This window comes from Xiphophorus hellerii, chromosome 22 (assembly GCF_003331165.1).
Source record: "Xiphophorus hellerii strain 12219 chromosome 22, Xiphophorus_hellerii-4.1, whole genome shotgun sequence".
In the NCBI taxonomy this organism is placed as follows: Eukaryota; Metazoa; Chordata; class Actinopteri; order Cyprinodontiformes; family Poeciliidae; genus Xiphophorus; species Xiphophorus hellerii.
The window spans coordinates 2,106,701-2,122,810 of NC_045693.1; the positions used below are offsets into that span (position 1 = coordinate 2,106,701).

The 16,110-nt window shown below is 42.6% G+C and overlaps 1 protein-coding gene across 1 annotated transcript in view; it reads right to left on the minus strand.

The window, feature by feature from the left end:
• The window catches only part of hectd2 (HECT domain containing 2), a 39,943-nt gene extending 30,792 nt beyond the window's left edge, over nucleotides 1-9,151 (minus strand). The window contains exons 1-2 of the mRNA XM_032552598.1: nucleotides 8,450-9,151; nucleotides 2,719-2,860 (exon numbers count right to left, since the gene is read on the minus strand). Of these exons, the coding sequence (XP_032408489.1) occupies nucleotides 2,719-2,860; nucleotides 8,450-8,530 (223 nt within the window). The 5' untranslated portion in view covers nucleotides 8,531-9,151. The remainder of the gene's footprint in view (nucleotides 1-2,718; nucleotides 2,861-8,449) is intronic.
• Nucleotides 9,152-16,110: the final 6,959 nt, after the last annotated feature.

A 16,110-nucleotide genomic window follows, 5' to 3' on the forward strand; every position in this document is an offset into this window, starting at 1 on the left:
ACCTTGAAGTGACTGACTGGACCATCTATGTCTCTGGGAGTCCATCTGTCCAACAGTTCGGTCCAAACCGTCTCACCAACCAACAGTTGGTACAACCAACCCAATTTCAGCATCTGATCTACGGCAGAGTGGCCTAGTCAAAGACCAGACCTCTGCCTGGCTGAAATGATTCGCTGGGAATCATTTCAGAGGTCTGATAAAGTTCTATATTTGATATGACTTGTTACCATGGCAACAAAATGTTGTTTTTACTTCTTGCAGCAGCTGATTGGCATCTTCAAAAAGTAACTGAACTTTGACCCCAAATCCCAGAGGAGTTGATAAAGAGATAGAGAAAGTTCCAACCATTGATCATACTGGGCAGGAACCATTATCCCCTACTTCAGCATCTTTCTAACTAAACGACCAGTCAGAGATTTAAAGAGCAGCTAAAGCAAACGAGGTGGATTAGCAGAGCGAGCTAACTGATGGAGTCATTCAGGACGATGCTGTGGAAACTCATCTCTGCTGCCTGATACTGAGCTGTTAGCCTGACAGCCTCAGTCAGAGGCTGAAGATGAAGATCCTTCCAGCCCACAGCATCACTAAACACAGAGACTCTTAAAAATCCTTGTTGCCGTTCTCCTCTCCGTTGCCATTCTCCCCTGTGGTTCTGGTCGTGGTGTTCGTCCCGCGTGGTGATGTCTTGTTTCCAGGACGACGGCCTCTTCCTGTTTCAGAAGTCTCTCTGAGCCTCGGTGAACTCTGCACATGGATGATGTCAGCTGAGGGTCGGTTAGGCCTTCACTGGGTGGAGACTTTGACTGGACCGCCACATCATCCAGGTCACTTGTCATGGCAACAACTCCTGGTTGTCATGACAGCTTTTCATCGCCTACAGGAGGACCAACATTATGTCATCTAAAGGCTTTGATGGTACTTTGGGTTCAGACTCTGATGAAGTCCCAGGCTCTGGTTTCTCCAAAGTGGATGGAAGAGGATAAAGTTCTTTGTTTAGAACCGTAACAGAAACAACAGTTCTACCATCAGACCTGATATGTTGGTGATTTTTCTCCTCTGAGGGTTTTTTCGTGCAGCGCTGATGGAAAAGCGTCCTGATGGGAGCGATAATGGCGTTTTATCCTTCCAGGCCTCTGGCTCTGAAAGCGAGGCGTCAGTGTTTTCTGATTCTGACTCGAAGCTCCAGATGAACCTCTGATTAGCTCGGCCTCAGAACTCAAAACCATACTTGAGGAAAATGAAAAAGGAAACAGAAACCTCCTGAATCTGTGATTATCCAGCAGACTTGACGACTGTAACCGGGCAGAGGAATGCTGCAGCATCCTGTGTACGCGTGAGTGTGTGTGTGTCCACTGTTTTCCTTTCATATGGTTTTCATTTGGGGTGGAGGTTCGCATAATTATTCTGGCATCAGTCGCCGTGGTGACAAAGCTGGCTGATGAGCGCTCCGCTGGGTCTCCGTTCTCATGGCAGTCAGAAATAACCTCGCCTTTTACGAGAACCAACATCCTCCTCCGTGTAAAAACACTCGCAGTGACTCAGAACCGACGAGACGTTCGCTGCTTCACCAGAACCTCGGCTGAACATTTCAGCCCAGAAACCAGAGAGGTTTGCACCGCATCAGCAGAAATCTGAGTTACAGGTCCGATCCTGGCTTTGGATCCGCGGCCACACAACACTCCTCCTCCTGCCATGCAGGCTGCATTCTGACTGAATACATGAGGCGTACTGTAAACAGAGGAAGTAACACATCATTACATCTCAGACGGGACCCACATCAGATCGACTCAGAGAACAGAACCGGGTCATGTTGTAGGTGAGGAACATCTGCTGCAAACCTTCTGGAGGAAAATCACAGCAGGTCAAAGTGTTGCTTGTTTCACTGCTGGAGAGGAGAGCCAGTTTTCTTCACAATCAGCCCATCACTGCAAAACTTCAGCACTTCAAACATTAATAAATAGATTTAAATCATGTTAAATTAGTTAAATGTAACAGAAAGCAGAAGGTTTCTGTTTCCACACGTCATAGTCCGGTGGACTCAGTTCGATTGGGGACCAAAGTTGGATCATCTGCTCCACCTAAAGCTGCTGTGGTTCTGAGTCAAACCAACCTGTTCCCCTCCTGGCCTGTGGGGGCGCTGCACCAAGAACCACTGAAGGAAACGACACAAAAACCTCTGAAGACCCTGAGAGCAACTTCCTGTTTCACCAAATGGACACTAAAACAGAGGTGCCTGATTTTAGCGGTTGGAGGATTTCTCTTTAGTCTTTGGCTAAAGACCAGGAGTCATTTCTCCTGCTAGCGCTAAATTAGTGTATTATTTTGATTCTATTTACCCAGAATGCCCTGCGCTGTAGTCCACTTTCTGGTTTGGGAGCGGTCTACTGTCTGCTTGGCTTACCCTAACCCTAACCCCTAACCCTAACTGAACCCAAACCGAGGTCCAAATCATCTCATCCTGCCTCTCTAACTTTGTCGCTCATTTGTTCAAAGAAAGTTTCTGATCAGCAGCAGATCTGATCTAACCTCTCTGGATCCCTTCCTTCCGACTGCTTCACAGGTGAAAGGCAGCCATTTTATCAGCCTGAGAGTCTAGATTCTTCCTTCGGTCTCCTAGCAACCAACACAGCTAAGCCTAGGTGCAATTTGGAGGTGTCAGCATGGCCTTTTAGCAGCAGTTCTCAGGATGAACATCGTATCTCAGCTTATGTAACTCACTGTGCCTGATCCCCAGCGGGCCGGTCAGCGGGCCCCCGATGCCGATGGCGAAGCCCCGCCCTCCTGCGTCTCTCCTCTGGCTTAGCGTGGAGATGAAGGTTCCCAGAGACGGAAACGGCTGCTTGGGTCCTCGTCCCAAAACCTGCCATGAAGAAAACATCTGTTTAATATTCTGTAACAATAGGACGTTGTCTGCAGTACAATAAAAACAAGTCAAACATATCTGAAGATTTTCACTGGTGATCACACTTTTGCTAATGCGCTAACAGCGGAGCTCCTTCTTCATTTAGCACCTTGTCCTAACTTTGAAAATGTTTAGCACTCTTAAGTCATTTTTCCAGATCAATTCTGAACTAATTTTTGTTTAGTAAAGTTGCAGTTGAATAAAGTTTTTGATTAAAAATTCTTCATGTAGCTAGATGTTTATGTCCATGCTCTTATTTTGAAGTGGACAGACTGTTTAGGCAGCAGGTCTATTTCCTCTCATGTCCCATGATGTAATGCTGCAAATGTTGCTTATTCTGTTCCCAGAATGCATTGCTGCAGAGCAGCAAACAGTTTGAAATCTACTAATGTCCTTCTGACCAAATCAGCAACAGAGTTAGCAAAACATAATAACTAAAACAGAAACACGAGTTAAAGGTTTGATCCAAACAATCAGCAACATGTGGAATAACTAATTTGACCTTATTGAGGATGATTTATTATATCACAATAAAATCGACACGGTAGAATTTAGCACATTAGCATTAGCTGATCTAATGTTTCTGATTAGTGCTTTAGGGTTAGCGCAGCTAGCCTTTAGCTAGCTGCCCACCACTGGCTTCCATGATATAAAAATGAGATCAAGGAAAATCATTTAATAACTTCTTAAACATAAAGATATAAAAACAGTAAATTGTTCACATCTTTATCTTGAAACATTTCATGTTTTCTGGTGAAGTTGTTCGGTTGTGGATTTTAATGCTCTGACTTTCCATCTTTACTTCCACTTTGCTCATGACTCCACAGCATGATGCTGCCACCACCATGTTTTACAATTGGCCAGGTGTTCAGGACACTGTAGCATATTTTCCCAGAGGTCTGTTGTAGCTCTGCTCCTTATTCCAGAGATGGAAAATCCAGGAGATGAATTTGTCGTGTGGATTATGAGAAGATGGTTGGAATCTTCTACGGCTCCTTCAGCGTTGCTTTACGACCCATCAGCGGCTTTAATAACTCTACAACTGGAGCTGATGTCCAGTAGTCATCACAGGACACACACACACAGACCGAACAGTCATGCTTCTGGACTGATGGAGGAAGCTGGAGTACCCAGAGAGAACCCCAGTATGAAACGGAGAGCATGCAGAGAGACCCCAGGCTGGGATCCAAACCCAGGACCTTTGTTGCTCGGAGGCAGCGGTGCTTCCATCTGCAGCTGCTGTACGTCTCATAAATGAGACGCTGGTTTATAACCAGCTTATTCTGGAAAAAATACGTAATTGCAGATTTATTTTATGGGCTCTCCTGACAAACGTTCCAGCTAATGACTGAGTAGCCATCGTCTCGCAGCTCTTTAGTCGACCAATAAAGTCGGCTAAGTGACTCTCTGCATTCTCACATGTTGAGGTTTCTCAGCAGAACTTCCTAAGCTGGTCCAGACTCCGGGCTGCATGATCAGACAATGAGAACATAACCAAAACTAAACACATGAGCCCAGCGTTTACCGACTGTTCTCCGTGATTAATCACACGCTGCGCCGGCCTCGCTATCAGACGCTTCACAGCAGCAGAGCCACGAGAGCAGCGAGGCGAGAGCAAGATGGAAATTACAGGATAAAAAAGAAGGAACCAAGGAAGAAAAGTGGGACGGACAGAAGACGAGGAGGATAAAGGACAGGAACAGTGAAAATAAGAGGACAGGAAGAGAGGGATATGAGAGAGAGAGTAATTCAGGAAGTGGGGGAATAAATGGAAATTAAAGAAAATAGGATGAGGATGAAGAGTTTCAGAGCTGAACAGATGCAGAGCAGCCGCTGCCTAAAGCTGCAGCTCCACATGTGCACAAAGACAGAAACCTGTGGTGTGTTCAGGGACTGCAGGAAAAGACAGATTCAAAATCAATAAAGTTTATGACCAACAATAAAATAATCAGCAGAAAAGATGCAGACAGCGTGAACATCATCATGACGTAGAGTTACTGAAGTAAAAACTTCAGAGCAAATCCTCCTATTATCACTTGAACATTAAAGATGATTTTTTTTTTTAAACTTGCTGATTCAGGTTTTTTCTAAGCATTTTAAAAATCCTGCAGGATGTTTAACAGGAAGGAATTTAAATATCAACATTTATCACGTTAAAGTCATTTATTTATTCTAAACCTTTATAAGATTTTAATTTCAGCTAAATATAAGTGCATCAGGATGTAAATTATTGGTGTTGATGTGTTTAAAGATGAAGAATTCCCACTGAGAAAAGTTGATCAGGAAAATTGATTGGTGCATTTCTGATAAACAAGTTGTGACGTTTATACGTTTTAAAGACATAATGAGATCTAAGTGCAGATATCTTTGTCCTTAAATGCTTTTTAATGTTTTGTAAACTTTAGAAGTTTCCATTATTAAAGGCCATTAAACCAGATTTATGGAGTCATGTTGCAGAATTTCCTGTCCAGGTTTTAAACTCTGATCCTCCGTCAGACGGTGAGAAGTTGAAGCTGCTGGATGAATGATGTGGTTATAACGGCTTGTTATCTGAGAGCAGCCTCTCACAACCTCACAGCTCCGCCCTCCGCTGCTGAGGAAAACCCAAAACATCCAGAGAAACGTCCCAGAATGCACCTCTGCCTGGAGCCGGGTCTGAATCATCACATCAGAGGAGAGACTGACGGCGTTCTGCCTCAGGGTGGATTCATCTCCTGGCGGCCGATGCAGCAGCTCATAAACATGTCCATCATATCCACAGTGTCCATCGTGTCCATCATGTCCACAGTGTCCATCATGTCCACCATGTCCACAGTGTCCATCGTGTCCATCGTGTCCATCATGTCCACAGTGTCCATTATGTCCACAGTGCCCATCGTGTCCATCATGTCCACAGTGTCCATCATGTCCACAGTGCCCATCGTGTCCACCATGTCCATCATGTCCATCGTGTCGCCACGCCGCCGCCTCCAGCAGGCTGTTGGCGGCCATGTTTTGTTTTGGCGGTTCTGGCGGCAGAGCAGCAGGTGTGGGTCGACTTGGGAAACGGTCTGGCTCTGCCTGTACTGGTCCGGTTCCAGCAGACAGACTGGGTCAGAAATCTTAGTGGGTTTCTGGTGATTTACTCACCACAAGTCTGGAACGGGTCTGGTACCGGTTCTGACAGAATCAGGCCAGCACTGGTCCATCTCAGAGGAGTCACTGACACAACACAGACTGGTTGTAATGAAGCTGCTGACGGAACCGGACCGGATCGGGCCGGGCTGGACTGGACCGGTTGGGAGGTGATGCAGCTGGTCGCCTGGGTGACGGTTTGTCTTCAGGACTTACTGGGACAAACTGATCAGTTTAGTCAAAGTGATCAATCAGTTTGTCTCAGAAACCTGATCAGTTCATGATTTATTCCTAAGATAATAAAAACATTTCATCCATCAGCCAAATTTACTAAAGTCCTTCACTCATGATTATTTTTCCTCTACATAAAAAATTATATTAAGCCAACCATAATTATTATTAAAACTTCAACGTTAATATTCCCACATATTATTTGATCAATCACATCAGTTTTTACTTATATAGTGTATACAGTATATTATTTAATGTTCCTGTCAAATTCATAGGAGGCTGTAATATTTGTACAGTTTATTCATAATTTATCAGCACATTCTGCCATTTCAGGATATTTATGATTTTGATATGGAATGAAATGAAAATCAGTTTGACGTCCCTGATGTATATCATCAAGATTTAAACAGTTACAGTCTATAAACGGCTAAAATGATAAGTTCTGTTTTCTGTGACTGCAGGCTGGCTACCACAGCAGATAGCCTCACTAATGAACAGGATCAGTTTGTTAGACTTCCAGCGTTAATCTATAACTCAGAAAGAAGCTCAGCCTCTGAAAACGATGAGCAGCTCGGCTGTAAAGCAGCAGACTGCAGGCTGGCTGCACAGCAGACACAACAAGAAGCTCAATTAAAACCTTCAGCGCTTTATTATAAATTGATAAAGGCAAAAAGGTTCTTCAATATTTTCTCTTAAAAAATAACTCCATCCTGTAAAACGACCCTCTGAGCTGAGACCGATTCAGCTAGGATTTAATTTTCTTTGTAGAAATAAAAACCACCATAAATGTGAGGAGTGTGACGACATGCAGCTGCAGCTGAGACGAGTTTGGGTTCAACTCAGAACAGAAAAACTTTCTCTTGTTTTCTGAAACAGTGAAAGTTTTCAGCTCGACTCGTCCATAGAACAAAGTTTAGGTTTAATTCTAAGCTGGTTTTAATCATGAAATCGTCAAACAGAATGAAGGTTTCTTGAATCAATCTGATTTTAGATCAAAGTGGTTCTGATGTGGTTCTGATCGGACCCGATCTGAACCCAGCAGGAAGGATCATCATTAAAATCTGCAAAAGATGTTGATGTGAACCAGACAGAAATGAATCAGTGATGATGGGAGTCATCTCCTGGAGTTCTGGTTTTTAACCTTCAGCAGGTCAAATGTTCTGGTTCTGGTCGGAGATCAGCCTCTGCTGCAAGCAGTGGAGAAGAAGTTTGTTCAGCAGTGATGTAACATGGATGAAGTGGATTTTAATCTGGATTAAACAGGTGATGAACCTAATTTATGGTTAAACGGTCATGAGATCTGAATCATGACCATCAGAAAAAATCCTGGATCCAGACGGCAGAACAAAGTCCAAACTCAGCCTGAAATCCAGACCAGTCAGATTATTAGGCTGGTCAGAACTAGTTCATGTTCATAGTTCACCACCCAATTTGAACGGGTTGTCAGATCCGTCAGATTAGGAATTTTAATGGAGATCAAGACTCCTGGTTTGGACCGGTTACTTCTACACCAACAACTAAAACATCCGACAGGAACCGATCACTACGCCACGGAGGTAAGAAGATGTTCGGCCCAGATGAATCCGTTTAAATAAATCAATCCATCCATCCATCCATCCATCCATCGTTTCAGATCTCCTGCAGCCTGATCAGAACCAGAGAACAGATCCAGATGGATCCGTTCGGTTCTTCCAGGCCTGATCAGAACCAGGCTGAGCACTGACCGGCTGTTCTCGGGTCAGAACCACCTGAAGGTGGAGATGCCTTCTGCCTAATGACGTCACGGACGTTACGTAAAACAGAGACTTGTTCAGGAAGCGGCTGAGCAGCAGATCAAACCCGGAGTGATGCTCCAGGATCAAATGGAGGGAAATTTGTCCCAAAAACAAGACGCTAAGTGTGATCCGCTGCGGAGGGCCGAGCTGCCATGTTGCATAACTGTTTGTGTTTCGCCTCTAATGGATGATTCTGCAGAGAAGAGATGCTTTTAAATAAAACCAGAGGGAATTACTGAAGAGCAATTAGAGAAGATGTCCTGACAAAACAAACAAGAACTTCTGCAAACTTTCAAAAACTCTCAGGTAAAAGATTCTTCTCATCCTCACCCACATCAGGATCTACCAACTGAAACATCTGGCCAGAAAAACCCGAAACATTTCTGACATCTGTGCTCAGACAGAGAGAAAAGGAGGGTTAGCTTACAGGAGGAGAGCTGGTGAAGATGGGTGGAAGCCTCTCTCTTTCCCTCTCAACTCCTGACAGAGCAGAATGTTCTCCATCCATCCTGAAGAGTGGAAAACTTCTTTTTCCTCCGTGGAAAGTCTCAGTCCTCAGCTGCGCCTGCGGTGCTGCTCCTCACAGGGCTGCGCATGTTTTCCCCGCAGATGTCCGCCTCTGCGCTCCGCAACCAGGGGAAATCAGGGAGATTCACATCGTACAACAAGCGGAGTGAAATCTACCTTCGTCGGTCAGGTGAGATCCGCGTTACGCACACACCCTGACGCGCAAACGTCTCCAAACAAGCAGGCTGCGCGTAAAACTCTGCCGTGGATCTCTCCAAACAGCGGGAGAAAGTTAAAAACAAATTCTAAAAACGTTAAAGGAAAGTTTCTACCCGCTGCTTCTGCGCTTCTTTCTCTGCTTTTCTGCGTCGTCGGTCGGGGAGGCAGCCCAGCAGCGAGCCGGCGCCATGTTTGGAGGAGGAGGAGGAGGATGAAGAGGAGGAGGCGCCCGGAGACACAGCGTCACCAGCAGAGAGAGGGGAGAACAGGATTCAAAATAAAAGAGCAAAACTGCTGCAAGGAAGAGAAAACCTCATCAAATCTGTTAAACCATCTGAAGGGGAATAAAAAATAACTGAGGGAAATGAAAACTTACCAAAACAAAAAACAATACACTAAAAAAACAACTAATATGAATAAAAGTGGTGGAATTTATCTGAATACATTTTAATCATTTATTTTATATTAGCAAATAAAATAAAGTTCATATTGGAACAGATGTTTTAAATTTCCCCAGAACCGGTTTGTGATTAAAATTAAAATGAACTGAATTGTTCAGTACCATGTGGGCTATCACTGTCATGTTGGCTAACATTGACTCACTCCAGTCAGTAGGATGAACTTACTGCAGCTATTATATAAAAAAATAGCTCAAATTGTTTCTTATAGAATTTTACATTCCTGACAGAGCAGAATGTTCTCCATCCATCCTGAAGAAGTTTTCCACTTTCTTATAGGCTAATGTTAGCATGACAGCTACCACTAGCATATTGACTAGCATGTTGACGCTACCAGAATCACAGTCATCACCAGCATGTTGACCACTCCATTTTGCTTTTATTAGCTAAAATGTTAATGTTAGCTTAAATGCTATCATCAGTGTCTGTGCTATCATTAGCATGTTGACCTAATAGCATGTTGATGCTACCATTAGAGTGTGTTTCTCTCCAGTCTGGGTTTTCTTTGGTTTATTTAGCAGCATTTCTAGTTGCGTTTGAGTGAAAATAAAAAGCTGCAGCTTTTATTCTGACGGCTCTGATGGTGGTTCTGTAGACTCTGTGTCACAGTTACAATTTAACTCCTGGACCCATAATTAGTGAGAAACAGAATCCGGGCTTTGGGCCAACTCTTTCTGAACATAAAGAAACCCTCTGTGTGTGTGTGTGTGTGTGTGCGTGGGTGAGTGTGTGTATGCATGCATGCGTGGGGGTGGGCATGTGTGTGTGTGTGTGTGTGTTTCCCTGTAACGTTGAGATCATCATCCGTCTGGTTTCCCAAAAGCAGCTCCAGTGTTTCTGCAGGAAGCTGCTATAAAATCTGATTTTTGACGTTTGTTTCCAAACCAGCATCAAGTTGACTAAACCCGTTCCGATCCAATAAAACCAGGATGGACTTGGACCTGAGTTTGGATTAGATCCTCTGGTCAGAAATCAAAGCAGCTGTAACAGAACCTGAATCAGACGGGCCTTCCTCTTCCTCCTCTTCTTCAGTCTGGTAGCTGATTTCTACCGTCTGGGGGAAAATGGCCGCAGCGTGTCTTCATCCATAATCCAGGTTCTGAGCTTGATGGTCCATCCAGATGGTTCTGAGCTCAGAGAACCGGACGCCACCTCTGGACCAGGTCAGCATCGTGTCTTCTCTGCACAACGCTTGCATTTGAGTAACTTTGCAATGCACAAAAATGTCTCCTGCGTTGAAATGGTAAAATTCTGGGTCTTGAATGAATTATATAAAAGCTTAAAAACGTCTGATGAAATTTGCATATCATACAGAACTGCCTGGTCTGCCATGAACTCATTAGTTATGAACTCATTATTTATGAACTCATTAGTTATGAACTCATTAGTTATGAACTCATTAGTTATGAACTCATTATTTAAGAACTCATTAGTTATGAACTCATTAGTTATGAACTCATTATTTATGAACTCATTAGTTATAAACTCATTAGTTATGAACTATGCACAAGTTTTGTTTAATGGATCCTAAAGACTTTAGCTAAGTAGCTTCACTTGTTTTATGAATTTTTATGAGGCTGATTTTGATGGATTCTCCTCATTGAAAGCTGTTACACACTGAAGAGGTCAAAGGTTAAATTCTGAACTTTCTGCTTCCTCTCTGATCCTGAAATGTTGTGGGCAGAAGAACCAGATTCTGGACAGAATCAGAACTGAGCTTCAAACTCTTTAACATAATATCTGAAATTTTTATTTTCTCTGTTTGAGATGTTCAGTTCTGGCTGCTCGGCCCGGCCCGGTTCGGTCCAGTCCTGTCCGGTCCGGTTGCCCAGAGCTGCGATTGTTTTCGGAGCGGAGGCCCGGTTCAGCAGCAGACACGTGGTGTTGGTCCAAACCCAGATGTGCTTTTTGCATCAGTCCAGAGATTTTTATGGCTTCTGGGGCTGAAACTCCAAATTCACACACACACACACACACCCATTCACGCTCTCTCTCTCTCTCTCTGTCTCTCTCTCTCTCTCTCTCCTGCGGTTGTGTTCTCCCAGTGAATAACACACACCCTGCTGGGAGCCTTGGTGTTTCGGACCCAGCAGAACAGAACCCAGCGGGTCGTCGGGCCGCATTACTGCAGGTTAAACTGGATCTAAACCTGCTGCTTTCTGCTGGCGGAGTGAAGCAGTGTTGCATTGTGGGTCGTTATGTAAGAGTTAAAGGCCGTGGGCTTCCTCTGCTGATGAAATGAAGAAAACCTGATGTCATCGAACGCGGCTCAGTTGGGGAAGAACAAAAGATTTCTTTGAGCCCAAACTTTGGATATTTCACAATCCGCCTGGTTTCTGCTGTTTGTTACGAAGAAAAACTGAGCAGGAAATCTGCAGATTTAAACCTTCTGACCATCCAGCAGAGGAATTACAGGACTGAACTTTTACTTACTTATAGTAAAACTTCAGTGTTTTACTGCTGGTTATTTTCACAAATTGGTAGCTGTGCTGATTTAATGGAAATGAAAGATTAAAAGTGACCTCAGTTACAACATAAACATGTTCAGTCTTGATGCTCTTTTCTGTTTATGATCATATTAAAATATATCAAGGACAGCGGCTGATTCAGGAACTAAACTGTCATAAAATACTTTATTTAACAAACATCAGTTTGATTTTCTTCTGTTCTAACAACAGAGATAATTTGTATTAATTATTCATAAAGAATATTTATAAGCTTTATTCCAGACAATTTAGATAATGTAAATGAGAACTCGTTCAAGTTAAATGGTGAACTATGAACATGAACTAGTTCTGAACAAATATATGATACATATGTAGACCACTCATTGGAAAAATGAAAAACAGGAATATGAATAAATCACAGATTAATCTGATAAAACATCACAGCTGTTTGGATTCGTTCAGTCTGAAGAACTATTACCAATGCTAATGCTAACGCTAACGCATTCTGCTCATTGCTTCTGATCTTTCGCTCCACCCATTGTGAGAAAGAAGAATCGTGTGTTTTGATGTTTTACAGTATTTATACCAAATTTATATCAAACGTCACAAATGACATAATAATGTGGATTTTAAAGGAGAAAAACTCAGTTATGTTTCCAGTCTCACAGCTCAGTTGTAGAAACATAATTCAAAGTAAAAAATGACTCAGAAAGATCAACTTTAACCTTCTGACTGCATGTTGATCTGGTTTAGTTTTTATTCAGTCATACTTTTTGTTTCATCACTTTTGGAGATTTTCCAGCAGTCTGTAGATTCTGTTACTTAATCTGTTATTTTTTATTTAATGTTCTGTAATGGCCACAGTTTCATCTCCACCCAAACATTTTAGTTATTGAAGGTATTTCTGCTGCTTTCACCTGGTGAGTTTCCTTCTGCTGTGAGGCAAACCGTTTTCTGTCCAGTCAGGTCAGAGTTCAGACTCGTTCAGTTTTCAGCTCTGATTATTCGCTCTTCAGATTTCTGATAAACACATTAAGCTCATAAAACTGGATCTGTTTCCACAACAACCGTCTCCCTCTCCGCTTCCCAAAACGTCTCAGTACAGATTTCACTTTCCTGACAGAGACTGTTTGTCCGAGGCCTAAAAGCTCGCCCTCAAAATGAGGTCACCATGGCAACCAGTGACTCAGCGAGAATAAATGTAGTGGTGCTGTGGGATTCCTCCTTGCCTTCCTGGATCCTCCAGGAGGAACCAGGAAGGTTCTGATGAGAACCAGGAGTCTGACTGATCCTCCTGGATCTGCTGTGTTATGAATTCACTCTGCAGACATTTTAGAACGAAGCTTTCTTTGTATTTCTCCTTAAATTTGTGTCTTTCGGGCAGATTGTAGAGTTAGTTTTATTGTCTTTTAGAAAACCTCCTGATATTTCAGTGGAAAGTGTCTGATTGATTGGATGCATCTGATCCGGGCGGCTGGAGCGAGGCAGCTTCCCAAAGCCTCACCTCTTTATTTTTAGACCGAAACCAGAAAAAAGAGACAGAAAAACAAAGAAAACATGAAGATTAAAGGCTGAACTGACTCTGCATGCTGTAGGTTTATCCTGATCTCTACGGATTTTATCCACTAGAAAGAAACGTCTCTGCAATAAATTACTAAGTTAACAGACAACAAAAAAGCTGCAAGAGTATTTTAAGATCTGAAAAACATTTGATACTGTTGATCACAACTTTATTAACTAAACTTGAAGTGGATCAAAAGTTCCTTAAAGGACCAGAAACAGTTTGTGAAAATAAATGATAATAAATCAGTTAAAGGGAAACTACAGTCTGAATTAGGTCATTTATAATGTTTATTACTGACATATGCAAAGTAATAAAATCAGTTAAATTTGCATTGTTTTCAAATGATAGTCATTGTCTAAAATGGGACCACAGTAATAAGCAGCAGATTATGTAAATGATTACAACAGAAACAAACTAAAACTGATAAATTATTCAAATCTACCGAGTAAAACAGGACAAGTGAGGCTGGAAATACACAAATAAAAAGTAAATTAAACAGAACTTTATGTGTAATCTTGGATCACAAAACCTGATGGAAACAAACTGGTCAAATATTCTGCAATATTTAGGATCTGAAATCTCTAAAACGTCTGTTTTTAACCGAACCGGTTCTACTTTTCAGAACTTTCTTTATCTGGTTTGGGTTTGATCCCTGAGCTGCCTCATCCTGCCGTCCGAGGAAGAGGAGGAAGAGGAGGGAGAGGAGGAAGAGGAGAGAGAAGAGGGAGGGGCAGCGGTTGTCAGGAGGAATATTTGGGTTGATTCATAGCAACCACTCCAAACTGCTGGAGAGAGAAAGAAAGCAGGACCAACATCTGGAGAGGCAGGTCCTCTTATTCAGACCGTTTTACAGCAACACACACACACACACACACACACACACACACACACACACACACAGGCCTTCCCTCAGAACAGTGTGGAGCAGGAGAGAGGTTACTGTAGTTCAACTGGGAGGAGGAAGAGGCTGGACCCATTTCCAGTACATGATGGTGATCATCTGGACCAGAACCTGAACCAGGAAGTCGGAGCTGATGGAATCACAGCTGGAGTTCATCTGAAATATTTCCCTTCATTTCTTCAGATTATAGACGTACAACAGATTCATCTAAACGTGATTTGACCTCTGACCTTCCTGCAGTTCATTAACTCTCCTGTCACCCCACTAACTGTAATCACAAGAAATTCAACTCTATAGAAAGACACTAGCTTGACGCTATTAGCATGCAGAGGCGCTAGCATAGCTCGGTAGCACAGCTTACTCACTTAGATCGCTAGCTTGTGATGAGAGTTGCACAATTAAATCGATTAGCATTAATAATGATAACATGGGGATAAATAGCTAAATACATTAGAAACACTGCAAGAAAAGTGTTGATTTTGAGCCTGTATACTGAGGCGAGCGACAGCAACCAGTTAGCAGGACAGCGTGCTGTCGGCTGGCGGGAGATGCTAACGACTCTACTTAGCATACCAATAGCTTAGCATATGAATAGCTTAGCATATGCAAAGGCGCTTCAGCAGACCAACTCAGTCATTAGATGAAAAACAATGACATCACAATTCATCACTGACATGTGATTGGTTGGTTGATGTGTCCCCATTGGAGAGCACACGTCTTTATAAATAAGCCCCGCCCCAATAATTAATATTTTTAATGCTGTATTAAAAAAATCTATATAAAAATACATGCTGTATTAAAATATATTCATATGATATTGCTTATATGCAACATGTTCATATATGAGGAACATTAATGAGGCACAGAACTTTTTTTTAAAATTTCATTTTATTTTTTCAATGTTTCCACACAAAATAAGACATAAATGCTTGTTCACTTCTGGACCATCTGGCGGTGTTTGTTTGTCCAAACATTATCCAACATTACGCTGCTTTCAGGAAAGGCCCAACGTTTCTCCTGTAGACCTGAGGTCACTGGGCTCCTGGCGAGGGAAACTTGGGGTCTCCAGCTCACCACAGTCCATCCTGACACCTCCTCAGGTGCCACCATCCCAGAATGCCACCTCCTCTGCTGCCAGCACTCTCTGCCTTCCTCCATCAGCTGTGAACACAGAACAGACAATCATTATGAGCTGCAGGCATCTTTGTTGTCATTATGAAACTACAGTGAAATTTTGTGGCAACTCCCAGCTTAATTAGTGGGACCAACTCTAAAAAAACATCCTATTAATACATTCTTGCAGAAAATAAAACAACTTTAAAGAAAAAATACAGAAAACACTTAGAAAAATTGGAAGAAAAAAAAATTACAAGCACTTAGTATTGTAAAAAATCCTTAGAAGAAAAATATGTACACAGAATGTATCATATGATGTGTAGTTTGTGCCAAAGCAGGTTATGAAATGGACAGATAACATGACATATCCGGAGTGATTTCATTGATTGATGTCCAAGTTTTTATTATTTCCAAGGGTCCAATAAACATTATTAAAATGAATGATTAAAAAATGTGCGATGCAAAGAGTACGACAACCTTTTTCCTCAGCAGTATAAATGGCCACCTGGACCTGTTTGTCCGCTTCCTTCATGGTCTCACTGTGGAGTCCAACCAGAGCCTCTTAGAAGACCTGCTGGGTCAGACAGAGAACAGTCCAGAAACCATCCAGAGAATCATCACCAACCTGAAGGAGATGAACACTGATAGAATCTCTCCTGACAGAAGCATCAACATCTTCTACTGTCTGGTGGAGATGAACGACGTCTCATTTTATCAGGAGATCCAACGGCTGCTGGATTCAGGGAAGAAGCTCTCAGTGACTGACTGTTCAGCTCTGGCCTTCATGCTGCAGATGTCAGAGGTTCTGGATGAGTTGGGCTGTTAGCTGTCCTCCATAAAGACCTGGAAGACATGAGCTTCAACACTTTAGACATC